This window comes from Diceros bicornis, chromosome 32 (genome assembly GCF_020826845.1).
Source record: "Diceros bicornis minor isolate mBicDic1 chromosome 32, mDicBic1.mat.cur, whole genome shotgun sequence".
NCBI classification, from domain to species: Eukaryota; Metazoa; Chordata; class Mammalia; order Perissodactyla; family Rhinocerotidae; genus Diceros; species Diceros bicornis.
In genome coordinates, this window is record NC_080771.1 from 19,631,657 (window position 1) to 19,650,658 (window position 19,002).

The 19,002-nt window shown below is 55.6% G+C and overlaps 2 protein-coding genes across 4 annotated transcripts; both read left to right on the forward strand.

Moving 5' to 3' along the window:
* Positions 1-1,351: 1,351 nt before the first annotated feature.
* EDC4 (enhancer of mRNA decapping 4) lies at positions 1,352-12,629 on the forward strand. 2 transcript variants are annotated; one of them, XM_058528066.1, is made up of 29 exons: positions 1,352-1,613; positions 3,932-4,088; positions 4,493-4,604; positions 4,906-5,005; positions 5,263-5,452; positions 5,561-5,708; positions 5,798-5,902; positions 6,232-6,341; positions 6,425-6,508; positions 6,602-6,697; positions 6,796-6,898; positions 7,015-7,195; positions 7,290-7,362; positions 7,469-7,560; positions 7,641-7,828; positions 7,921-8,039; positions 8,117-8,285; positions 8,627-9,060; positions 9,146-9,250; positions 9,338-9,490; positions 9,575-9,611; positions 9,746-9,923; positions 10,038-10,193; positions 10,301-10,416; positions 10,516-10,681; positions 10,769-10,955; positions 11,046-11,265; positions 11,684-11,847; positions 12,084-12,629. In XM_058528066.1, exons 1-29 carry the CDS (start codon positions 1,529-1,531, stop codon positions 12,274-12,276), a joined length of 4,221 nt encoding a protein of 1,406 aa, XP_058384049.1. In that variant the 5' UTR covers positions 1,352-1,528; the 3' UTR covers positions 12,277-12,629. The 2 variants fall into 2 exon arrangements, with proteins under 2 accessions (XP_058384049.1, XP_058384050.1); XM_058528067.1 differs by having other exon boundaries at positions 8,132-8,285.
* Positions 12,630-12,666: 37 nt separating this feature from the next.
* Positions 12,667-14,553, forward strand: NRN1L (neuritin 1 like). 2 transcript variants are annotated; one of them, XM_058528068.1, is made up of 3 exons: positions 12,667-13,125; positions 13,884-14,016; positions 14,162-14,553. In XM_058528068.1, exons 1-3 carry the CDS (start codon positions 13,014-13,016, stop codon positions 14,445-14,447), a joined length of 531 nt encoding a protein of 176 aa, XP_058384051.1. In that variant the 5' UTR covers positions 12,667-13,013; the 3' UTR covers positions 14,448-14,553. The 2 variants fall into 2 exon arrangements, with proteins under 2 accessions (XP_058384051.1, XP_058384052.1); XM_058528069.1 differs by having other exon boundaries at positions 13,905-14,016.
* Positions 14,554-19,002: the final 4,449 nt, after the last annotated feature.

Genomic DNA, 19,002 nt, shown 5'->3' on the forward strand with positions numbered 1-19,002 from the left:
CCCAGAAGGGTCAGGGTTACATCCAGGGTGCCCCACAAACCCCAAGCCAAGCAGAAGGCAGCTCAGATCCTGTACCACCTGCTTCAGAAATCATTGCGCAAAGGTGAGTGCCCAGAACAGCCAGCCTCCAATGCTGACAGAGCCAGGCCTGGTTGGATTGGAATATAGATTTAGAGCTATGAAAGAAGGCAGTCTGAGTCTGAGTTTGAGGGATTCGTGCTCTAGGATTTCTCATCCCTCAGACCTTTGCAAGGCATCTCTAGGCCTCCTCTTTCTATTCCCTCCCTCACCACACACACACCTTCACACTGTCTTCAAATCCCAGGAAGTCTTAGCTATTGGGGCAGTTTCTGCTCCTCAGTTTTGGAGACAGGCATTGCATAGTGCGAATCTAGCCATTTGGCCCTGAGACCTCTGGTGTAAACCTGGTGGCAAGGTAGCAACCACAGGCTAGAGCCAAACCCAGGACTTGGGCTGGTGCCCTCTTAGGGGTTTTAGCATTGGTGAGGGCACCACAGCTGTACCTGACCTTCTGTACTCCCACCTTCCCTCCTGCACTATGGATGGAGGCCAAGGACTTCAGACCCCCACAGATTGCCTGGTTACGCTGGGCACAGGGCTGGATGATGTGTTGTTTGAGAAGACAGCATACTCAGGAGATTTTAATGGGACTGATTTCTGGGCTGCTGTGTATTTGGGGGTTAGGGGTCAGGGAGAGAGGTAGATGCCTTCTGCCTCTTACACCACCCTGTATAAAATCTGCAATACAGCTTCTTCCATGTACCTGTGCCTGAAATGTCTGCAATAAAGAGGTGTTTGTAATCTATGGTTTCTTTCTTCCTGCCTGAGAATGCCAGGCCGTGCAAAGGGATGCTGGGGGACGTTAGGGAACAACGTGATGTTTTTGGCGGGACCATCTCCCCTGCCCTTGCAATTCCTGGGCCTTATGCCTTTGTCGGTCCCCTCAGGCCTTGGGTTATACTGACCCACTTCCCAAAGGGGAAATCAAGGCTTCTGCCAATTCATCTTGTTCCTGGGGGGTCTGAGGGACTGCAGCCTGGGTGCCTGAGTTGACCCCATCCTAGGCCCATTATGAGTCCATGCTCTGGGACGGGACATGGACCGGGTGGGATAGCCTGAGGCGAGTAAGGCTTTGGGGGGCGCTTATGTGGACGTTTACTCTGCCTCAGCCCTGCGGAACTCCCTCCGACCCTGTCGGCATTGGGCCTGGGCCGCCAAGGGGGACGGGCTCTGGGAGGGGCGAGACATCCGCCCCGAGTCCGGAACCTTTCTTCTACGTCCAGCGCAGGTTCCGGGAGCCGAGGTCGGACGGGCCGGAAGTGGAGGCGGTTGGTGGGGTTGGCGGGGCTCAGGGACGCGGCGCAGACGGCGGTTTGTGGGTCACGGGTGGAACGAGTGTAGTGACCGGCGTTCGGTTGTCTGGCCCCGGCGGGGCTGTGCGCGGCTGGACGGTGCGCGGCGACAGGGAAACGAACGCACCGCAGACGGGGTACCCGCGGCTGGGCCCATGGCCTCCTCCTGTGCAAGCATCGACATCGAGGACGCCACGCAGCACCTGCGGGACATCCTCAAGCTGGACCGGCCCGCTGGGGGTGAGACAAGACAACGAGGGTGGGCCCTCGGCGAGCGGGCAGGAGGGCGGCGCAGGCCTGGGAGTCCTCAGGGCCCGCAGGTCCCTCAGGACTGGCTCTGCATCCTCTCGGCTAGCGAGGGTAGACGAGGGTGGAAGCAGTAAAACCCTGAGTGTGCTCCCCGAAGGGCGTAGATCCCCAGGTGCGATCCCTTCTCATCCCGGAGCCAGGCCATTCTGCCTCGTCCTTCAGCGTCTTGGCTGAAGGTGAGGCTCCTTCTCTGAATCCGCAGGGCTCCCCTGGTGTCCTGGCCCCAAGGTCTCTAGTATTCCTGAGACTGGCCCGGGTTCCCTACCCTTTTGCCGTATAGTTCAGAGGCCTAAAGTCTGGGCTCTGTATGCCAAGTTCTGGGTCTAGACCTAGGCACTGTGCTGAGGAGCTGTAGATCCCCTTCTGCAACTTGTCCTTCCTTCTGGAATGCAGATTCCAGGACTACTGTTCTGAAATTGATTTTCAGGAGGAATGTGACCAGCCCCAATTCCATGATCTTCCTGGGATTAAGGCAAATCACAGACTGCACAGCCCTGACTGGATTAAGCTACAAACATCTGCAAGCCCTAGTTTATTTCCATTCATTTAAACTTTACTTGGGCTTGCAGTGATACCTCAGAGCTGTTCCTGCCCTCAAAGAGCCCCCAGGACACAGAGAACTAAGGAGGTTGTCATGTAGTGCTGTCGTCACTGAAAGAGAGGGGTGTTTTGGTGTTGTGGTGGGGTGGGGGCTGGAGAGTGCCTGAGAACAGATCAGAGAGAGAGGAGACAGTGTTTAGGCTAGGTCTTATAATATGATTGGCAACTTGGGTGTCAGGAAAGGCATTCTACAAAGAGGAAATAGCACGTGTGAAGGTACCAAAGTTTCCTGGCAGGTTCAGGGACCAGTGAAAAGTTGAAGTGGTTGGAAGATTGGCTGGTGATGGTGGTGGGGGTGTGCAGTGGCCAGAGCTGAGAAGTGGTATTTCCTCAGACCCTGCTCTTAAACCTGCTGGGAGGCCCAAACTGGCTGCTTTTGGAAGCAGGCACTGGTGCTCACTCTGGTTGGGTTTAGCTACTCCCTACTCCCTGAGAGAATTGATCTGCTGCCTGAAACTACTGAGCCCTTTGCCCCAGGCCTGGAGTGTGTGGTCCCTTTACTGAGGAGCTTGGCTTGGGCCTCTCATGGTCATCAGCTGCTCTGCAGACTAGACTCCACTAAGGTTTGGTAGAGCCTGACATGGCCAACTTGTGCAGCTTGTTTGTTTGTCCTCGTGGTAGCCTGCCTGGGAGGGAGAGTGGGCGAAGCGGCCTGGAGGCTTTCCTTTTAACTCCTTATTTATTGATTGGTACTTGATTCTCCTGTTTGCCAAGTAGTTCTTACTTGTCTCCTCTCACTGGAGGACCATGTCAGACCCCAGACTGTTATGTGACTAGAAACTTGCCATGTTCCTGGATCCCTAGTCTCCTTGCCACCTGGGAGTTTTGGAGTGGTGTCTGAGCCTGTGAGGGTGCTTGAAAGTCAGCTGATGGCAAACAACTGAAGTGGTGTTCCCTGGCTCCACCCCCTACCCCAACTCCTCCTCTTTGTTTCTCTCTTCTTTGTCCATCTCCTTCATGTCCATTTCTCCTAAGTTTACCTGCCCAAGGTTGCTTCTTCTGAGCCATTTCTGTGTGGGGTAGGCTCCTTCCTTTCTTACTTCCACATCTTATCAGTGTCCTTTGACTCCTTAGGAGTCCATCCTCTCTTCTCCAACCCCTGCCACCTTGGTCTAGGCCCTGGTATCTCTCGCCCAGATTCTCAACTATCCTGCATGCTGGCTTAAAGCAGTCAGTCCTCTGACCATAGACCACATCACCTTCTCATTTAAAATTCTTTTGTGGCTCTCACTGCCACAGGGAGAATCTAAGCACCCCAGCACCATACCTGAGACCTCTGCAGCCTTGTTTCCCCTCCATCCTTCCCATGTTTGTGTGTTCCAGCCACACTGGCTCCCCCTTGAAGTCTGTCCTGATCCTTCCCATGCCCTCCCACAGAGTTCCTCTGTGCTGACCTGGGCCTGAGTATTCATTGGTGTCAGAGGGTTTTTGATGGCTTGTCCCCCTCCCACAGGTAGAAGAGCCTTATGCTCATCCTTCGTCCTGGCATAAACTGGGTTCACCATTAGTGTTTCTGGAGAGATGAACAAAGGACCCTTCTCCTCAGTTGAGTGTTCCTAGAGCACCCCATGGTTCTTGAATGAAGCTCTGCAGGACAGGCCAGTGGGCAGGTGGAGCAACCTCATCAGAGTGGCCCTTTCTGTCCCCAGGCCCCAGTGCCGAGAGCCAGCGGCCATCTAATGCCTACAATGGGGATCTCAACGGGCTCCTGGTCCCAGACCCCCTCTGCTCAGGTGATGGTACTTCAACAAACAAGCCTAGTCTCCGGGCCATGCCACCTATTAATCTGCAGGAAAAGCAGGTCATGTGAGTGTCTGGGAGATGGCAGTGATGATGATGGGGTCTTTGGGGTATCTGCTAGCTGAAGGCATGAGATGGGGGAGAGAGAGGCCTCTGCTGCTTCCCCACTAGATGACAGGGGGTGGAGCATTTAACCACATTGAGTTTGCACTAGGTTGAGGGGCAAGGACATGCCCAAGTGTTTGGCCTGGATCTGAAGTTTGGGCTCCTGGTTTAGCATGGAAGTAGGCCTATTCACAGGAAGGAGGTTAGCAAGGGGAGCTGTGAGTTTGGGGACCGATGGACCAGGCAGAGCTAGGCATCTAGGACATGACACTTTCACCAGAGTAGCTATATTCTCTCCTCCTCCCAACCCTGCGTATTGAGACTTTGGGTGAACAAGAGTCAAGCTTGTGCACCTCCCCCTGCAGCTGCCTCTCAGGAGACGACAGCTCCACCTGCATCGGGATTTTGGCCAAGGAGGTGGAGATTGTGGCCAGCAGTGACTCTAGCATCTCAAGCAAGGCACGGGGGAGCAACAAGGTGGGCACCAGGATGTTGTGGCATGTATGGTGGATGGGGGCACACTCAGCCTCTCCCTCTCCCCTCCCATGCTGCCAGTTCCTATGGGGACCATTTGATAGACAGGTAGCGTGCCTCAGTCTCAGGAAGCCAGGGTTGGCTGCCAAATCTCGGTGGGAATCTGGTCCCAAGAGTTGTGAATGGGTAACTGGGCTCACACATGTGGCCTCTCCTGTCCCCAGGGATGCTGGGGACCACCTAGGCTCCAGGAAAGCTGTCCCAGCCCTCAGCTTCTATGACCTTCCTCACCCTTGGTTCTCAGGTGAAAATCCAGCCTGTCGCCAAGTATGACTGGGAGCAGAAATACTACTATGGTAACCTGATTGCTGTGTCCAACTCCTTCTTGGCCTATGCCATTCGGGGTGAGTAGGGCAGGAGGGAGGAGGGAGATGTTCTGCTAGAAGCCCCAGAGATGCAGATCCAGTGTCAGGCCACTCAGATGTTATCGGGTACGATGGAAGGCTTATCTGTGCTGTCCTTAACTCTGCCAAGCCTTGGGAGGCCAAGTGGGAAAACTGAGCTTGAAACTATGGTGGTGTCAGACAGGCAAGGGCAGGGCTTCTCTGCTGCTGCCTGGGCCTGGATACTCACTCATGACCTACCGCTCACCTGATTCCAGCTGCCAACAATGGCTCAGCGATGGTGCGGGTGATCAGCGTCAGCACTTCAGAGCGGACCCTGCTCAAGGGCTTTACAGGCAGCGTGGCTGATCTTGCCTTTGCACACCTCAACTCCCCACAGCTGGCCTGCCTGGATGAGGCAGGCAACCTGTTTGTGTGGCGCTTGGCTCTGGTTAATGGCAAAATTCAGTATCCTTTCCCCTAGGGTGGGATGGGGGACTGAAGAAAGGTGGGTGGAACTAACGCTGCCAGACACACCTCATCATTCACCTATCTAGCCCTTAACACCCTGTTCAGAGAAGAGATCTTAGTTCATATCCGGCAGCCAGAGGGCACGCCACTGAACCACTTCCGCAGGATTATCTGGTGCCCCTTCATCCTTGAGGAGAGTGAGGACTGCTGTGAGGAGGGCAGCCCAACGGTGGCCTTGTTGCATGAGGACCGGGTGAGGGGGCTGGGCCTGGGGGGAGAGGAGGGGACAGAATAATCATGGTGTGGGCATGGGCCGAACACTCACCTCCCTGTACCCTCCAGGCTGAGGTCTGGGACCTGGACATGCTGCGCTCCAATCACAGCACTTGGCCTGTGGATGTCAGCCAAATCAAGCAGGGCTTCATCGTAGTAAAAGGCCACAGCACAGTAAGCCCGCAACTGACTGCCTCCCCTGCCTTCCCCACTTCCTATGTCCCACATCTGTTCCCTGTACCCACAGCTGCTGAGGCATCTTTACTGGCACTCTGCCCGTGGGGACTCTGAGCACAAAGTGACCCTCACCTGTGGAGCTCACACCTAACCAGGCTGCACCCCACGGGTCTGGTCTTCTCTATGACCCCCCCATTCATTCATTCTTTCACACAAATATGTGGCTTCACTGTGGGTCATCCCAGCTCACTACCATCCTCATCTGAGAAGAGCTTGCTCCTACCTCTAGTCAGGTGGCAAAGCAGGGCTCTTTGGGTTCTTCCCAGCGCCTAAGTGAAGGAGCACTCTCCCCTGATGGGACTGTCCTGGCTACCGCAAGCCATGATGGCTTTGTCAAGTTCTGGCAGATCTACATTGAGGGCCAGGATGAGCCAAGGTAAGCCAGGGCCTGAGGGACTGGGACCCCCCCAGGTAGGAAACCAGATCACCCACTCAGGCCCCTCATCTGCTTGCCTGCAGGTGTCTGCATGAGTGGAAGCCACATGATGGGCGACCCCTCTCCTGCCTCCTGTTCTGTGACAACCACAAGAAACAGGACCCTGAGTGAGTGAGTGGGCAGGCAGGTGGGTGGTGGGCTGGATCTTGGGCTCCCAGCAGGGGGCCCAGCCAGCCACTCAGTGCCTTATTGCTTTGCAGAGTCCCTTTCTGGAGGTTCCTCATTACTGGCGCTGACCAGAATCGGGAGCTAAAGATGTGGTGCACGGTGTCCTGGACCTGCCTGCAGACCATTCGGTAAGCAGGGGCTAGGGGCCTGGGCAAGGGTGGCAAGGTTGGGGTTGTTGGTTCTTTCCACCCTCTCAGTCTCATTCATCCTGCCTTGTGGCCCCTAGCTTCTCCCCAGATATCTTCAACTCAGTGAGTGTGCCCCCCAGCCTCAAGGTTTGCCTGGACCTGTCAGCAGAATACTTGATTCTCAGCGATGTACAACGGAAGGTAGGCTGCAGTGGGGGCACCCTGAGCAGAGCTGGTATCATCAGGGAGGGCAGAGATGTGTGGCACATCCATAGCTCTCACAGCTGAGCTCAGCTATGAATGCACTGCCTGTGCAGGTCCTCTACGTGATGGAGCTGCTACAGAACCAGGAGGAGGGCCGTGCCTGCTTCAGCTCCATCTCTGAGTTCCTTCTCACCCACCCTGTGCTGAGCTTCGGTATCCAGGTTGTGAGTCGCTGCCGGTTGCGGCACACTGAGGTGCTGCCTGCTGAGGAAGAGAATGACAGCCTAGGGGCTGGTGAGCTGCTCAGGTTTGGGGATATATGTTGGTATATTGGGGAGTGCCGAGGCACAGAGGGCCAGGGGCTTAGTTGTCCACACTATCCTTGCAGATGGGACCCACGGAGCTGGTGCCATGGAGTCTGCAGCCGGTGTGCTCATCAAGCTCTTTTGTGTGCATACTAAGTGAGTGTGTTGGGGAGACCCACCTGTGCCCTGTCTGTGCCCCTCCCCACTGTACTGACTCTAGCCCCTTGGAGCCCTCTCCTATTCTCCCCTTCTCTTCTTGTAGGGCACTGCAAGATGTCCAGATCCGCTTCCAGCCACAGCTGAACCCTGATGTGGTTGCCCCACTCCCCACCCACACTGCCCATGAAGACTTTGGTGAGTGAGGAGTGAGAGAGAAGCAGGTTAGACTGACCGAGGTCTGAAATGTGACTCAAGTGTCAGCTTTCCCCCCACAGCATTTGGAGAGTCTCGGCCTGAACTGGGCTCCGAGGGCCTGGGGTCAGCTGCTCACGGCTCCCAGCCTGACCTCCGACGCATCGTGGAGCTGCCTGCACCTGCCGACTTCCTCAGTCTAAGCAGTGAGACCAAGCCCAAGCTAATGACACCTGACGCCTTCATGACACCTAGCGCCTCTCTGCAGCAGGTGTGCTGGGGGAGGGGTGTGGGACTCAGGGTAGGGGGACCTGAGAATGCCCCAACCACAGGCCAAAGCCCTCATTCTCTGCATCTCCCTAGATCACTGCATCCCCCAGTAGCAGTAGCAGCAGCAGCAACAGCAGCAGCAGCAGCAGCTCCTCTCTTACAGCTGTGTCTGCCATGAGCAGTACCTCGGCTGTGGACCCCTCCTTGCCCAGGTGAAATGAGAGTCAGAGTTGGGGGTTGGCAGAGGCTGGTGCCAAGTGATGCCAAGCTCTGGCTGCTTACTCCTCAGCCTTCCTGCCACCAGGCCACCTGAGGAGCTGACCTTGAGCCCCAAGCTGCAGCTGGATGGCAGTCTGACAATGAGCAGTAGCAGTAGCCTGCAGGCAAGCCCACGCAGCCTCCTACCCAGCCTGCTCCCAGGTCCAGCTGACAAATTGACTCCCAAGGGGCCTGGACAGGTGCGTGTATAGGTGTGTGTGAACTACACAGTAGCAGGTGTATGGCAGTGGGAAGGTTGGCGGCAGTCTCCTCCCGTAGCACCCTGTCTGCTGGTCCTGCTCTGCCTCAGCTGGTAGAGGTCATGTTTCCCTTGAGGTCATCTCAGCCTCCCATATTTCCTGGAGGGCAGCTTCTCAGCCTTTCCATCCCCACCTCCTCTCTTCCTGGGCTGTGGCCATTTTTGACTTGCATCCCTCTTCCCCGCTGTCCCATTTCTCATCACTACAAATACCAGTGCCTTGTCTCTGTGCTCCCCCTACCCTTTCCTACTACCTAAGTTCCCATCTTTGGCCCACTTCAGGTGCCTACTGCTGCCTCTGCACTATCCCTGGAGCTGCAGGAAGTGGAGCCCCTGGGGCTACCCCAGGCTTCCCCTAGCCGCACTCGCTCCCCGGATGTTATCTCCTCAGCTTCCACTGCCCTATCCCAGGACATCCCTGAGATTGCATCTGAGGCCCTGTCCCGTGGCTTTGGCTCCTCTGCTCCTGAGGGCCTTGAGCCAGACAGTATGGCTTCAGCTGCCTCAGCGCTACATCTACTGTCCCCACGGCCCCGACCAGGGCCTGAGCTTGGCCCCCAGCTTGGCCTAGATGGAGGCCCTGGGGATGGGGATCGGCATAGTACCCCTTCCCTCTTGGAGGTGGCCTTGACCCAGGAGGCCACAGCCCCTGACAGTCAGGTCTGGCCTACGGCACCAGACATTACTCGTGAGACCTGCAGCAGCCTGGCAGAGAGGTGAGGAACTTCGGAGGGGAAAAGTGTGCTGATGGGAGGGGCTTCAGATAGAGTCATCCACTGATAAGTTAGCCTGTCTCCCCAGCCCCAGGAATGGCCTCCAGGAAAAGCACAAGAGCCTGACCTTCCACCGACCACCTTATCACCTGCTGCAGCAACATGACAGCCAGGACGCCAGTGCTGAGCAAAGGTGGGCAGCACCCCACACCATTCTCTCACGAGGGTGGATGGGTAGCAAGTGGGTAGGCGCTTATCCTTCTACCTCCCCTTCCCACAGTGACCATGATGATGAGGTAGCCAGCCTTGCCTCTGCTGCAGGGGGCTTTGGTACCAAAGTTCCCACTCCACGGCTGCCGGCCAAGGACTGGAAGACCAAGGGATCCCCTCGAGCCTCACCCAAGCTCAAGAGGAAGGGCAAGAAGGATGATGGGTAGGGGGTTTCTGAGGCCAGGGGGTGGGGTGGTTCCCAGACTGCCTGCCTGACATGGCCTGAGGTGCTTCTCGCCTATGGCAGGGATTTGGCCATGGGATCTCTGCTCATGGAGCACCAGGTAAGTGAGGAAACAACCTTTCTACTTGTGGGACTCCTCCCTGTGAGGGTGGGGAAGGGCTGTAGGCCATTCCCTGGTCTCGTGTGTGAGGATGGGTAGAGCAGGCATCGTGTGACCGTTGGCGCTACTGGCAGATGGCAGAGCTTCCTGAGGACTGGCCAGCACTAATTTGGCAACAGCAGAGAGAGCTGGCTGAGCTGCGGCACAGCCAAGAAGAGCTGCTGCAGCGTCTGTGCACCCAACTTGAAGGCCTGCAGAGCACTGTCATGGGCCACGTAGAACGTGCCCTAGAGACACGACATGAGCAGGAGCGTATCCTTGTGGGTGGTGGCACAGTATGGCATAGGGCTAGGGGCAGCCATAGCATTCTTGGCCCAGGAAGGGATATGGGACCTCTTCCAGGCCTATTCCTTAGCTACAATGCAGAGCGGCGGCTGGAGCGGGCACTAGCCGAGGGGCAGCAGCGGGATGGGCAGCTGCAGGAGCAGCTGACGCAACAGCTGTCCCAGGCACTATCTTCAGCTATGGCTGGGCGGTTGGAGCGGAGCATACGAGACGAGATCAAGAAGACGGTGCCTCCATGTGAGTTTTGCATGGAGACTTCTTCCGGGAGGACCAGGTGGGAGTGGCGCCCACTACCTGTCAAGTTTCCTCTCATGGCTCCACCTCTCCCTCCTCACCTGCCCCAGGTGTCTCTAGGAGTCTGGAGCCTGTGGCAGGCCAGCTGAGCACCTCAGTGGCCACCAAGCTCACAGCCGTGGAGGGTAGCATGAAAGAGAATATCTCCAAGCTGCTAAAGTCCAAGGTGCCGTAGGGTCCAAGATGAGGGAGGTTGGTGGTTGGTGGGCCTGGTCAGGCCAGCTTGGGCTCAGGCTTTCAACTTGGCCCCTCCCTTTACCCCCAGAACTTGACAGATGCCATCGCGCGAGCAGCTGCAGACACGTTACAGGGGCCAATGCAGGCCGCCTACCGTGAAGCCTTCCAGAGTGTGGTGCTGCCTGCCTTTGAGAAGAGCTGCCAGGCCATGTTCCAGCAGATCAATGATAGCTTCCGACTGGGCACACAGGAATGTGAGTGGAGTCATATGCCCGAAGGTGAGAGGGGCTATCCCCTTCTTCCTCACCATCCCTCTCATTGCCCCCATGGTCACATCTCAGACTTGCAGCAGCTAGAGAGCCATATGAAGAGCCGAAAGGCACGAGAGCAGGAGGCACGGGAGCCTGTATTGGCTCAGCTGCGGGGCCTAGTCAGCACACTGCAGGGTGCCACTGAGCAGATGGCGGCCACGGTGTCCAGCAGCGTTCGGGTTGAGGTGCAGCACCAGCTGCACGTGGCTGTGGGCAGGTATGTGAGCAGGACACTGGGCAAGGTGGTGGGTTTGGAAAGGGCCAGACCAGGCTCTGTTTACATTATCTCCCTCACTTCCCTTTGTAGCCTGCAGGAGTCAATTTTAGCACAAGTACAACGCATTGTGAAGGGTGAGGTGAGTGTGGCACTCAAGGAGCAGCAGGCTGCCGTCACCTCTAGCATCATGCAGGCCATGCGCTCAGCTGCTGGCACACCTGTCCCTGCTGCCCACCTCGACTGCCAGGCCCAGCAAGCCCATATCCTGCAGCTGCTGCAGCAGGGCCACCTCAATCAGGCCTTCCAGCAGGTACGAGAGGCATTAGGTCCAGGTAAGGGTCAGTGTCTCCTGACAAGGCCCACATACTGTTCCACATGGGTACCTTCCAATCTACCCATCAGGCTCTGGGCGGTCTGGCCCCAGTGGACTGTTCTTGGTCCTCTTTCGCTTCCAGGCCATTTCCCCTGCTTTTCCCTCTGCCTGGACCCTGGATCCCTTTCTTCTTACCTCACCCTCCCCCACCTTGCTTCATGACCACCCTTCTCAGCAAACATTTCCTGATCCTCTAGAGTAACAACACAGCCCTACAGTGCTCTATCTGGGCCTCTAAGCATCCCCCTCTGGAGACCTCAGTACCCTACTCTATGGTTATCCCCTCCCAGGCCACACAGCCAGACAAGCACGCATTCTATCCTAACATTAGCTATAAATGCTGTTCTCTACCCAGGCTCTGACAGCTGCTGACTTGAACCTAGTGCTGTACGTGTGTGAAACTGTGGACCCAGGCCAGGTTTTTGGGCAGCCACCCTGCCCACTCTCCCAGCCCGTGCTCCTTTCTCTCATCCAGCAGCTGGCCTCTGACCTTGGCACTCGAACTGACCTCAAGCTAAGGTAAGTAGGCGCAGTCAGGGACCAGGAGATAGGATGAGGTGAAAGTCCGGGAGCAGTTCAAAGCAGAAACTCCTACTGCTGCCTGACTCCCCTCCCTAATTTTCTCCACCAATCCCCTCTGCACCCTCCATCTTAGGCTTAGAGGCCTCACTTGTCCCTCTGGGCCTCAGTGCCACCAGGGGGCGCTCCCGTCTGCTGGAGCCCACCTATAGCCTGTCCCTTTCCTCCACCGGCAGCTACCTGGAAGAGGCTGTGATGCACCTGGACCACAGTGACCCCATCACTCGGGACCACATGGGCTCCGTCATGGCCCAGGTGCGCCAGAAGCTCTTCCAGTTCCTGCAGGCCGAGCCACACAACTCACTTGGCAAAGCGGCCCGGCGTCTCAGCCTCATGCTGCATGGCCTTGTGACCCCCAGCCTCCCTTAGCTAAGCCTGCCTTGCCCAGAGGTGGGATGGCACTGAAGGCCAGTAGACAGGCCTAGGCCAAAGCAGGGTCATGCCTGCCCTTTACCTGCTCAGGCTCCCACCTCTGGGGTATTTGAGGGGGGCAGCACTGGCTGTGGTCTACAGGTTGTGGTAGCCAGCAGGTTTAGGCTGGGCCCAGGGTGGGTATTGTGCCTTCTTGGGTTCTGCCATGCCTGGAGCATGACCCCGAGATCGTGACACCACTTGAGTTGAATTTTCCATGTTCCTTTTTACCTCCAATTTGGATCTTTTTGTTTTTGAAAAACATTGAGAAATTCAATTAAATGCTTTTGGAATAAAATGGAGTGTGTGCTTTTGGTGTGTCTTTGGTGTGTCTTTAACTGCCCTCTGTTCCCTGCCTCCTCTCTTCTCCTTGTGTGGAGCTCTGTCTAGGCCAACCTACCCCAGCAGCCTGGACACCGACCCTCATCTGCACAACTGCCCTCCCAGATCTCCCCTCCCCATCTTCCGGGGCGAGGGCCCTGGGGGTCAGCTCATCATTGCTCTGTACCCTGGGCTCCTCTCCCCTGGGGGGTCGTTCCGCTCTCTTTTGCCAATCTGGGTACTGGGGGCGGGGCCGACGGCTTGCTTTGGAGCCCCGCCTCCGGCTCCCATCCAATCACAGTCCCTCCTTCCGGGAGCTGGGCTGAAGGGCTAGCTCCAAGCTGCTGGCTTTGGCACTAGGCTCCCAGCCGGGAATGATGCGCTGCTGCTACTGCTGCTGCTCTCACCACCGCCAGCAACCGCCCCGTGCGCTGGGGCTGTTGCTGCTGCTGCTGCTGCTGCTGCTGCCGCCGCCGCCACCACTCGGTGAGTGCGGGCGTGCTGGACCTGGCCCAGAGTGCATACCCTCTCGCCAGGCTGGGTATAGGATATCTGGGAGCTGGGGCACACCTTTTCTGAACGCTGGGAGCCAGGGTGGAGAGGAGGTATGAGGGCTCCAGAGAGGGGATAACGTGTGCCAGTGACTTCAGGATGGAAAGTGAGGGGCATGAACTGAGCCCTAGTTGTGGTGGAAGCACCCTGAAATTCTGCAGCCCCCATTTTGATAAAGGGAGACATGGACTCTGGCTGGACTCCTAGATCAGCTGTGGGATCCCCGAGGTCCTCTGTTAGGGTCTGGCCTGGATCCTGACCCCCTCTATCCTGCCTCATCCGTCCAAAAACACCTGTCTTTGGGAACGGGATGGGAAGGCCAAGCAAAGCTTGTCCAGGCTGCAGAGAGACTTGAGATGCCAGAGGCCGTGTGGCCCCAGACCCTGCCCCCCTTCAGCATATCCTGACTCCTTCGCTTGAACCATCGTCACGCTACCTGGGGACCGAGGAGCTGGGAGAAAGAGCGGATCCCTGGGGTGCGACACTCCCACCCACCACCCCTGCATGTATCCTGTTGGGGTCCTGCCTAGAAGGGGGCCAGGCAGGTGATCCCCAGACATGCCCCTTAATTCCCTGGGGTGCCCCTTTCATGCTGAGTCACGTCCCCAGAGTGCACCCAGGTAAACAAACCCCTGGGGTTTGGGGGGTGGGACCGGCTCATCCTGTCAACCATTCTCCATCCCCACCCCCAGTCCTTGTATCTCCCCTGGCAGCAGCCACAGCGGGCCCAGGCCGCTGTGACACCATATACCAGGGCTTCGCCGAGTGTCTCATCCGCTTAGGGGACGGCATGGGCCGCGGAGGCGAGCTGGAAACCGTCTGCAGGTAGGGGGCAGGTTGCAGGTGCCAGGGCAGCGGCCTGACCGCCCCCCCCCCCCCCCCCCGCCGCCCTCAGGGCCTTAACCTCTTCCTTACCATTCCAAAGCCTCCTCGCCCCACCTAATTCCCCTAACCCTAACGCCCTTAACAGGTCTTGGAATGACTTCCACACCTGCGCCTCGGGAGTCCTGTCGGGCTGTCCGGAGGAGGCGGCCGCCGTGTGGGAGTCGCTACAGCAAGAAGCTCGCCGGGCCCCGCACCCGGATAATTTGCACGCTCTGTGCGGCGCTCCTGTGCGTGTCCAGGAGCGTGGCGCGGGCCCCGAGACCAACCAGGAGACGCTGCGGGCGACAGCGCCCGCACCCACCCCGGCCCCCGCGCCCCCGCTATTGGCGGCCGCTCTGGCGCTCGCCTGCCTCCTGGGGTCTCTGGCCTAGCCAACCGGTCGGGTAGCAGCGCCGCTGCCTCCAGCCCTGCTCTAGCGGCTAACGTCGGGGCTCTGCAGAGCGCAATGCGCTTTCATTAAAGGTATTTATATTTGTACGAAGCTCCTTCCCTTCTTCCGGCTGCGGCCCACTTGGCTGGGGTGGAGGCTTCCAGAAGCTGATCCCCAAGTCAGGATGGGAGGGGCCGAAGTCCGCCACAGGGGACTCAATCTTTCTCCTTACAAACACTCATTTCCCAGGGGTGGCACCGAGCTTTCCACTGAGTGCAGATTCCAAGAGCTCTGTGGTGACCTGAGATCTGCCAGAAAGTACAGCTTTTCTCTGTCCTCCAGGGCTAGCACTCCTAGCCCTGCCTGCTCCTCCTATCTTGGTCCATAGGGGCTCTGTAAGGTGGTGGAGCATCATTCCCCACCACCTCCCCCAGCCTGTCCAGCCCGCTCTCCAGGTTGTTCCAGCCTCCAGGCTCCTGACCATCTCACCTCCTCCTCCCTCTGCTGAACTACCACCTTAGCCTTCAAGACACAGCTCAGACTAAGTGCTCTGTCCTCTCCCTCTCTGGGGTCCTGGTCCATCTGAGGGAAGCCTGTCCCAGAAGGTGGGGAGCAGGCCGGCCCAGTGGCATAGTGGTTAAGTTCGCATGCTCCGCTTCAGTGACCCAGGGTCCGCAGGTTCAAATCCCAGACGCAGACCGACACACCACTTATCAAGCCATGCTGTGGTGGTGTCCCACATACAAAGTGGAGGAAGATGGGCACAGATGTTAGCTCAGAGCCATTCTTCCTCAGCAAAAAAAGAGGAAGTTTGGCAACAGATGTTAGCTCGGGGCCGATCTTCCTCACCAAAAACAAAAAAAAAAGAATAGAAGGTGGGGGGGCCTGCCCTGTGGCTTAGCAGTTAAGTGCGTGCGCTCTGCTGCTGGCAGCCCGGGTTCAGATCCCGGGTGCGCACCTATGCACTGCTTGTCCAGCCATGCTGAGGCCGCGTCCAACATACAGCAACTAGAAGGATGTGCAACTATGACATACAATTACCTACTGGGGCTTTGGGGAGAAAAAGGGAAAAAAGGAGGAGGATTGGCAATAGACGTTAGCTCAGAGCCGGTCTTCCTCAGCAAAAAGAGGAGGATTGGCATGGATGTTAGCTCAGGGCTGATCTTCCTCACAAAAAAATAAATAAATAAAATAAAATAAATAAAAGGAACAGAAGGTGGGGAGCTTCTATTGGAGTCTATATTCAAGTTCCTGAGGTGACCTGGAGCTGCAGAAACTGGGGTCACAATGAGGGTTCCTCTGGCCTCTGCTCTTCACAAGTTTGTTCTTTGAGAAGAGGTGTGCTGCATGAAGTCAAAACAATGCCAGAAGGTGTTCTGAAAGCTCCAGAATGAGTGTGTGGTGTGAGGAGCCCCTGCTCATCCTGAAGGAGAGGAGGAGCAAGAATCAGCATCGGCAGAATCCTGAGCGAAAGAGGAGGCCTCAGAGAGGGGGAGATCCTCTTTTGATCAGTCTTCTACCACCACTGCCAGGACCCTATTCCAAGCCACCACCCCATAACTTGTGTGAGCACTGCCACGGCCTCTTCATTGGCTTTTACTCTCACTTCTTCCACTTTATTCTCCATTTTCTAAATTGAAAAACTGATCCTGATGTTAAGCTCGTTCTCAGTGTCTACAAGGCCCTGCATAAGCCAGCTCTGCCCACCCTTGATTCAGTCTAGTCCTGCAGCTCTCCTCTGTAGTAGCACAGAGAAGTGATCTACCTACTCATGTAGGTCCCTGCAATCAGGGGAGGCTTCAGAGAAGGAGCATGGTAGGGAGTGATAGAAGATAAGGATGTGAAACTTACAAGTGGTGGAGGAGAGGTGGGGCTGAGTTGGAATTGGTTTTACAAGAGCGGCCCAAAGGAATCAGTTGGGAGGGAGGGAGGGATGGGTGTCCAAGAGCTAGGCAGGCCAGGTTTACACTAAAGCCCATGCTGGGAGACTGCTGCCGGCAAGACAGAATGAGGCCTGATAGGACCCTTGCTTAGGCTCCAGAGACCTCCACCCAGGTGTGTAGGAGCCCTACTTCATCCATGCTTCTCAAACACCCTCCCATTCCCGTTAGCTCAGATGCCTCAGTTAATTCCCTCTCTGCCCTATCTTTGCTCCTGTGCTTCATTCATCTTTACTTTTATTCCCACTTCTCTCTCTCAACCATTACACATCTCATATCACCTGAAAGGAAGTTCAGGAAAAAAACTCTGCTAGACCTGCCCACCTTTGACCACCAGAATTTTCCAGAAGGGAAGGCCAGCCTTATTCCTCTGGGTCTTTGTACATCTATTCTCTGTGCTCAGAATACCCTTCCTCCATTCCTCCTTGTGAGCTCCTACTTCTTGTTCAGTGTCACCTCCTCCAGGAAAGGTTCCCTAACCTGACTCCAAGCTGAATCTGAAGCCTCCTACAGGTCCACATAGCTCCTGGGCTCTCTTCTCGCTCAATACTGATAGCACTGACTTGTTACTGTCTGGGTCTGGGTCAGAATTCTCCACTGTGGACTCTCCAAGTGTCCTCTTTGTGTCTCCAGCACCCAACGTTGGGCTGGGTATAAAGAGTGCACTTGTGGGAGTGTGTGGAATGAAAGATGGAATCTCTAAGTCCAGCAAAGGAAGTGTTACAGTCAGCAAGAGCTTGGACTGATAATGACCCCAGTGCAGAGGATGTGTCATCTTGGGGCAGCCCCCTCACCCTGGGCATACTGTTGGGAATGATGGTGCTGGGGCTCCAGACCACCAGAATCTTCTCAGAGCCACTCTTAGTGCGTGGCCAGGAGCAGGGGCCCAACTGCTCTGGCCAGCCATCAGGGGGATTACCATCCTCCTGCTGTGACCTACTTTCCCCTGGTTTTTGCTCCCTAAGTCCTTGCTCTTCCCCAGAATTGAGTGACCTGGACTGTGTGCGTAGGGGTGGGGGTGGGGACAGAATCTGCTCTCTGGCCAGGGGCTTAAGAGCTTTGTGCTGTTTTATCCCAGAGCTGGAGGAGAAGGGTGGGCTGATAGCCAAACTGATTGGGCCCTGGACACAGCTGCTGAGGCCAGAGCATCAGAGTGGTGGTGTTTCTCACATTTACGGCTCTGAGGACACGGAATAGCTTATTGTTCACGGGAGAGCCTGGGGGCTCTATGTCCTGAGCCCAGTCCCTTCTGTATCAGCATACCTCTTCACCTCAGGGCCTCACGTTCTTCACCAGAGCAGAGACAAGCACTTACCCCTAGCAAGGGCTCAATAAATATTTGCTGAATGTCTGTAAAATGGGAGTGCATTTTACACATTTAGGTTGCCCCAGCAACCCCAGAATTCTATATTACTTTTAACCCCCACAACAACTCTGTAGGCTCAAGATTATAATCCCCATTATACCAATAAGAAAAATGAGCCTTAAGGAGGGAAGGCTAAGGTCACACATGCGTGGAAGCGTCAGAGCTGGGATGTGATCCCAAGTTTATTTGGCCCCAAAGTCCATGCTGTTAATCATCACACTAGACTTTTGGAAGCAATTTTTAAAGTTTTTCTTTTTTAAAAATCTCTAATGATCCCCTGCTAAATAAAACAGACAAAATGATGTTTTATTGGTGTTAATTTATTTTCAGGTTTACAGTATAACATTAGCTTATACAGTCAATTAAAGACAGTCCCATGTGGGAAGTAAGTGCTTAATAAAGATTTGTTGAGGGCCTGCCCGGTGGCTTAGCGGTTAAGTGCACGCGCTCTGCTACTGGCGGCCGGTGGTTCCTATCTCGGGCGCGGACCCAGGCACCGCTTCTCCGGCCATGCTGAGGCCGCGTCCCACATGCAGCAACTAGAAGGATGTACAGCTATGACATACAACTATTTATGGGGGCTTTGGGGGAAAAAAAATAAATATAAATAAAGATTTGTTGAATAAATGAACAAACAAATGAGGAAGATGGATGGAGGTTACAATCCCTTTATTACCTGTGGCATCTATTTTTTTCCTCCTACAATTTGGGTTGATTGTAAAGTAGTGAGATAATTCTGATCCTATAGAGAAGTCATTTGTGAACGGTAACAACTTTTTAAAAATCTACTTGCTTTGCAGTCTCAGGATACACTTAAATTCAATAACAACAACAAAAATTAAAACAAAAAACCGTTACTCCGAAGTTGGCCCAAGATTGACTTCGCCAATCCTCAAATTAACCATTTGCAACTTCTCTGTGATGGAGGTCAAATTTAACACATCCGAGTGCCTGAATTATTTTAATCGCAGTTTTCAAAAACAGATTTGTCAATGAAATTCAAATCGATCTTTTGCGGAGTTTCAGAGGTATTTCCAGAAACCGCTGTTGAAATGCCCTGCGTCCCCAACCTCGTACGCCCTCTCCCCTAACCAGAAACTTAAAATTTTCTCTCTACCTCCCGCAGTTCTCCTCTTTTTCCAGCACAAGTCTCTCTGTCAGCCTACTGTGGAGCCACTTTCAGCCAGATAGACCCACCCCATCCCCGGAGAGAGCCCGTCCCCGCCCCGAAGGCGTTGATTGGCAGGCCA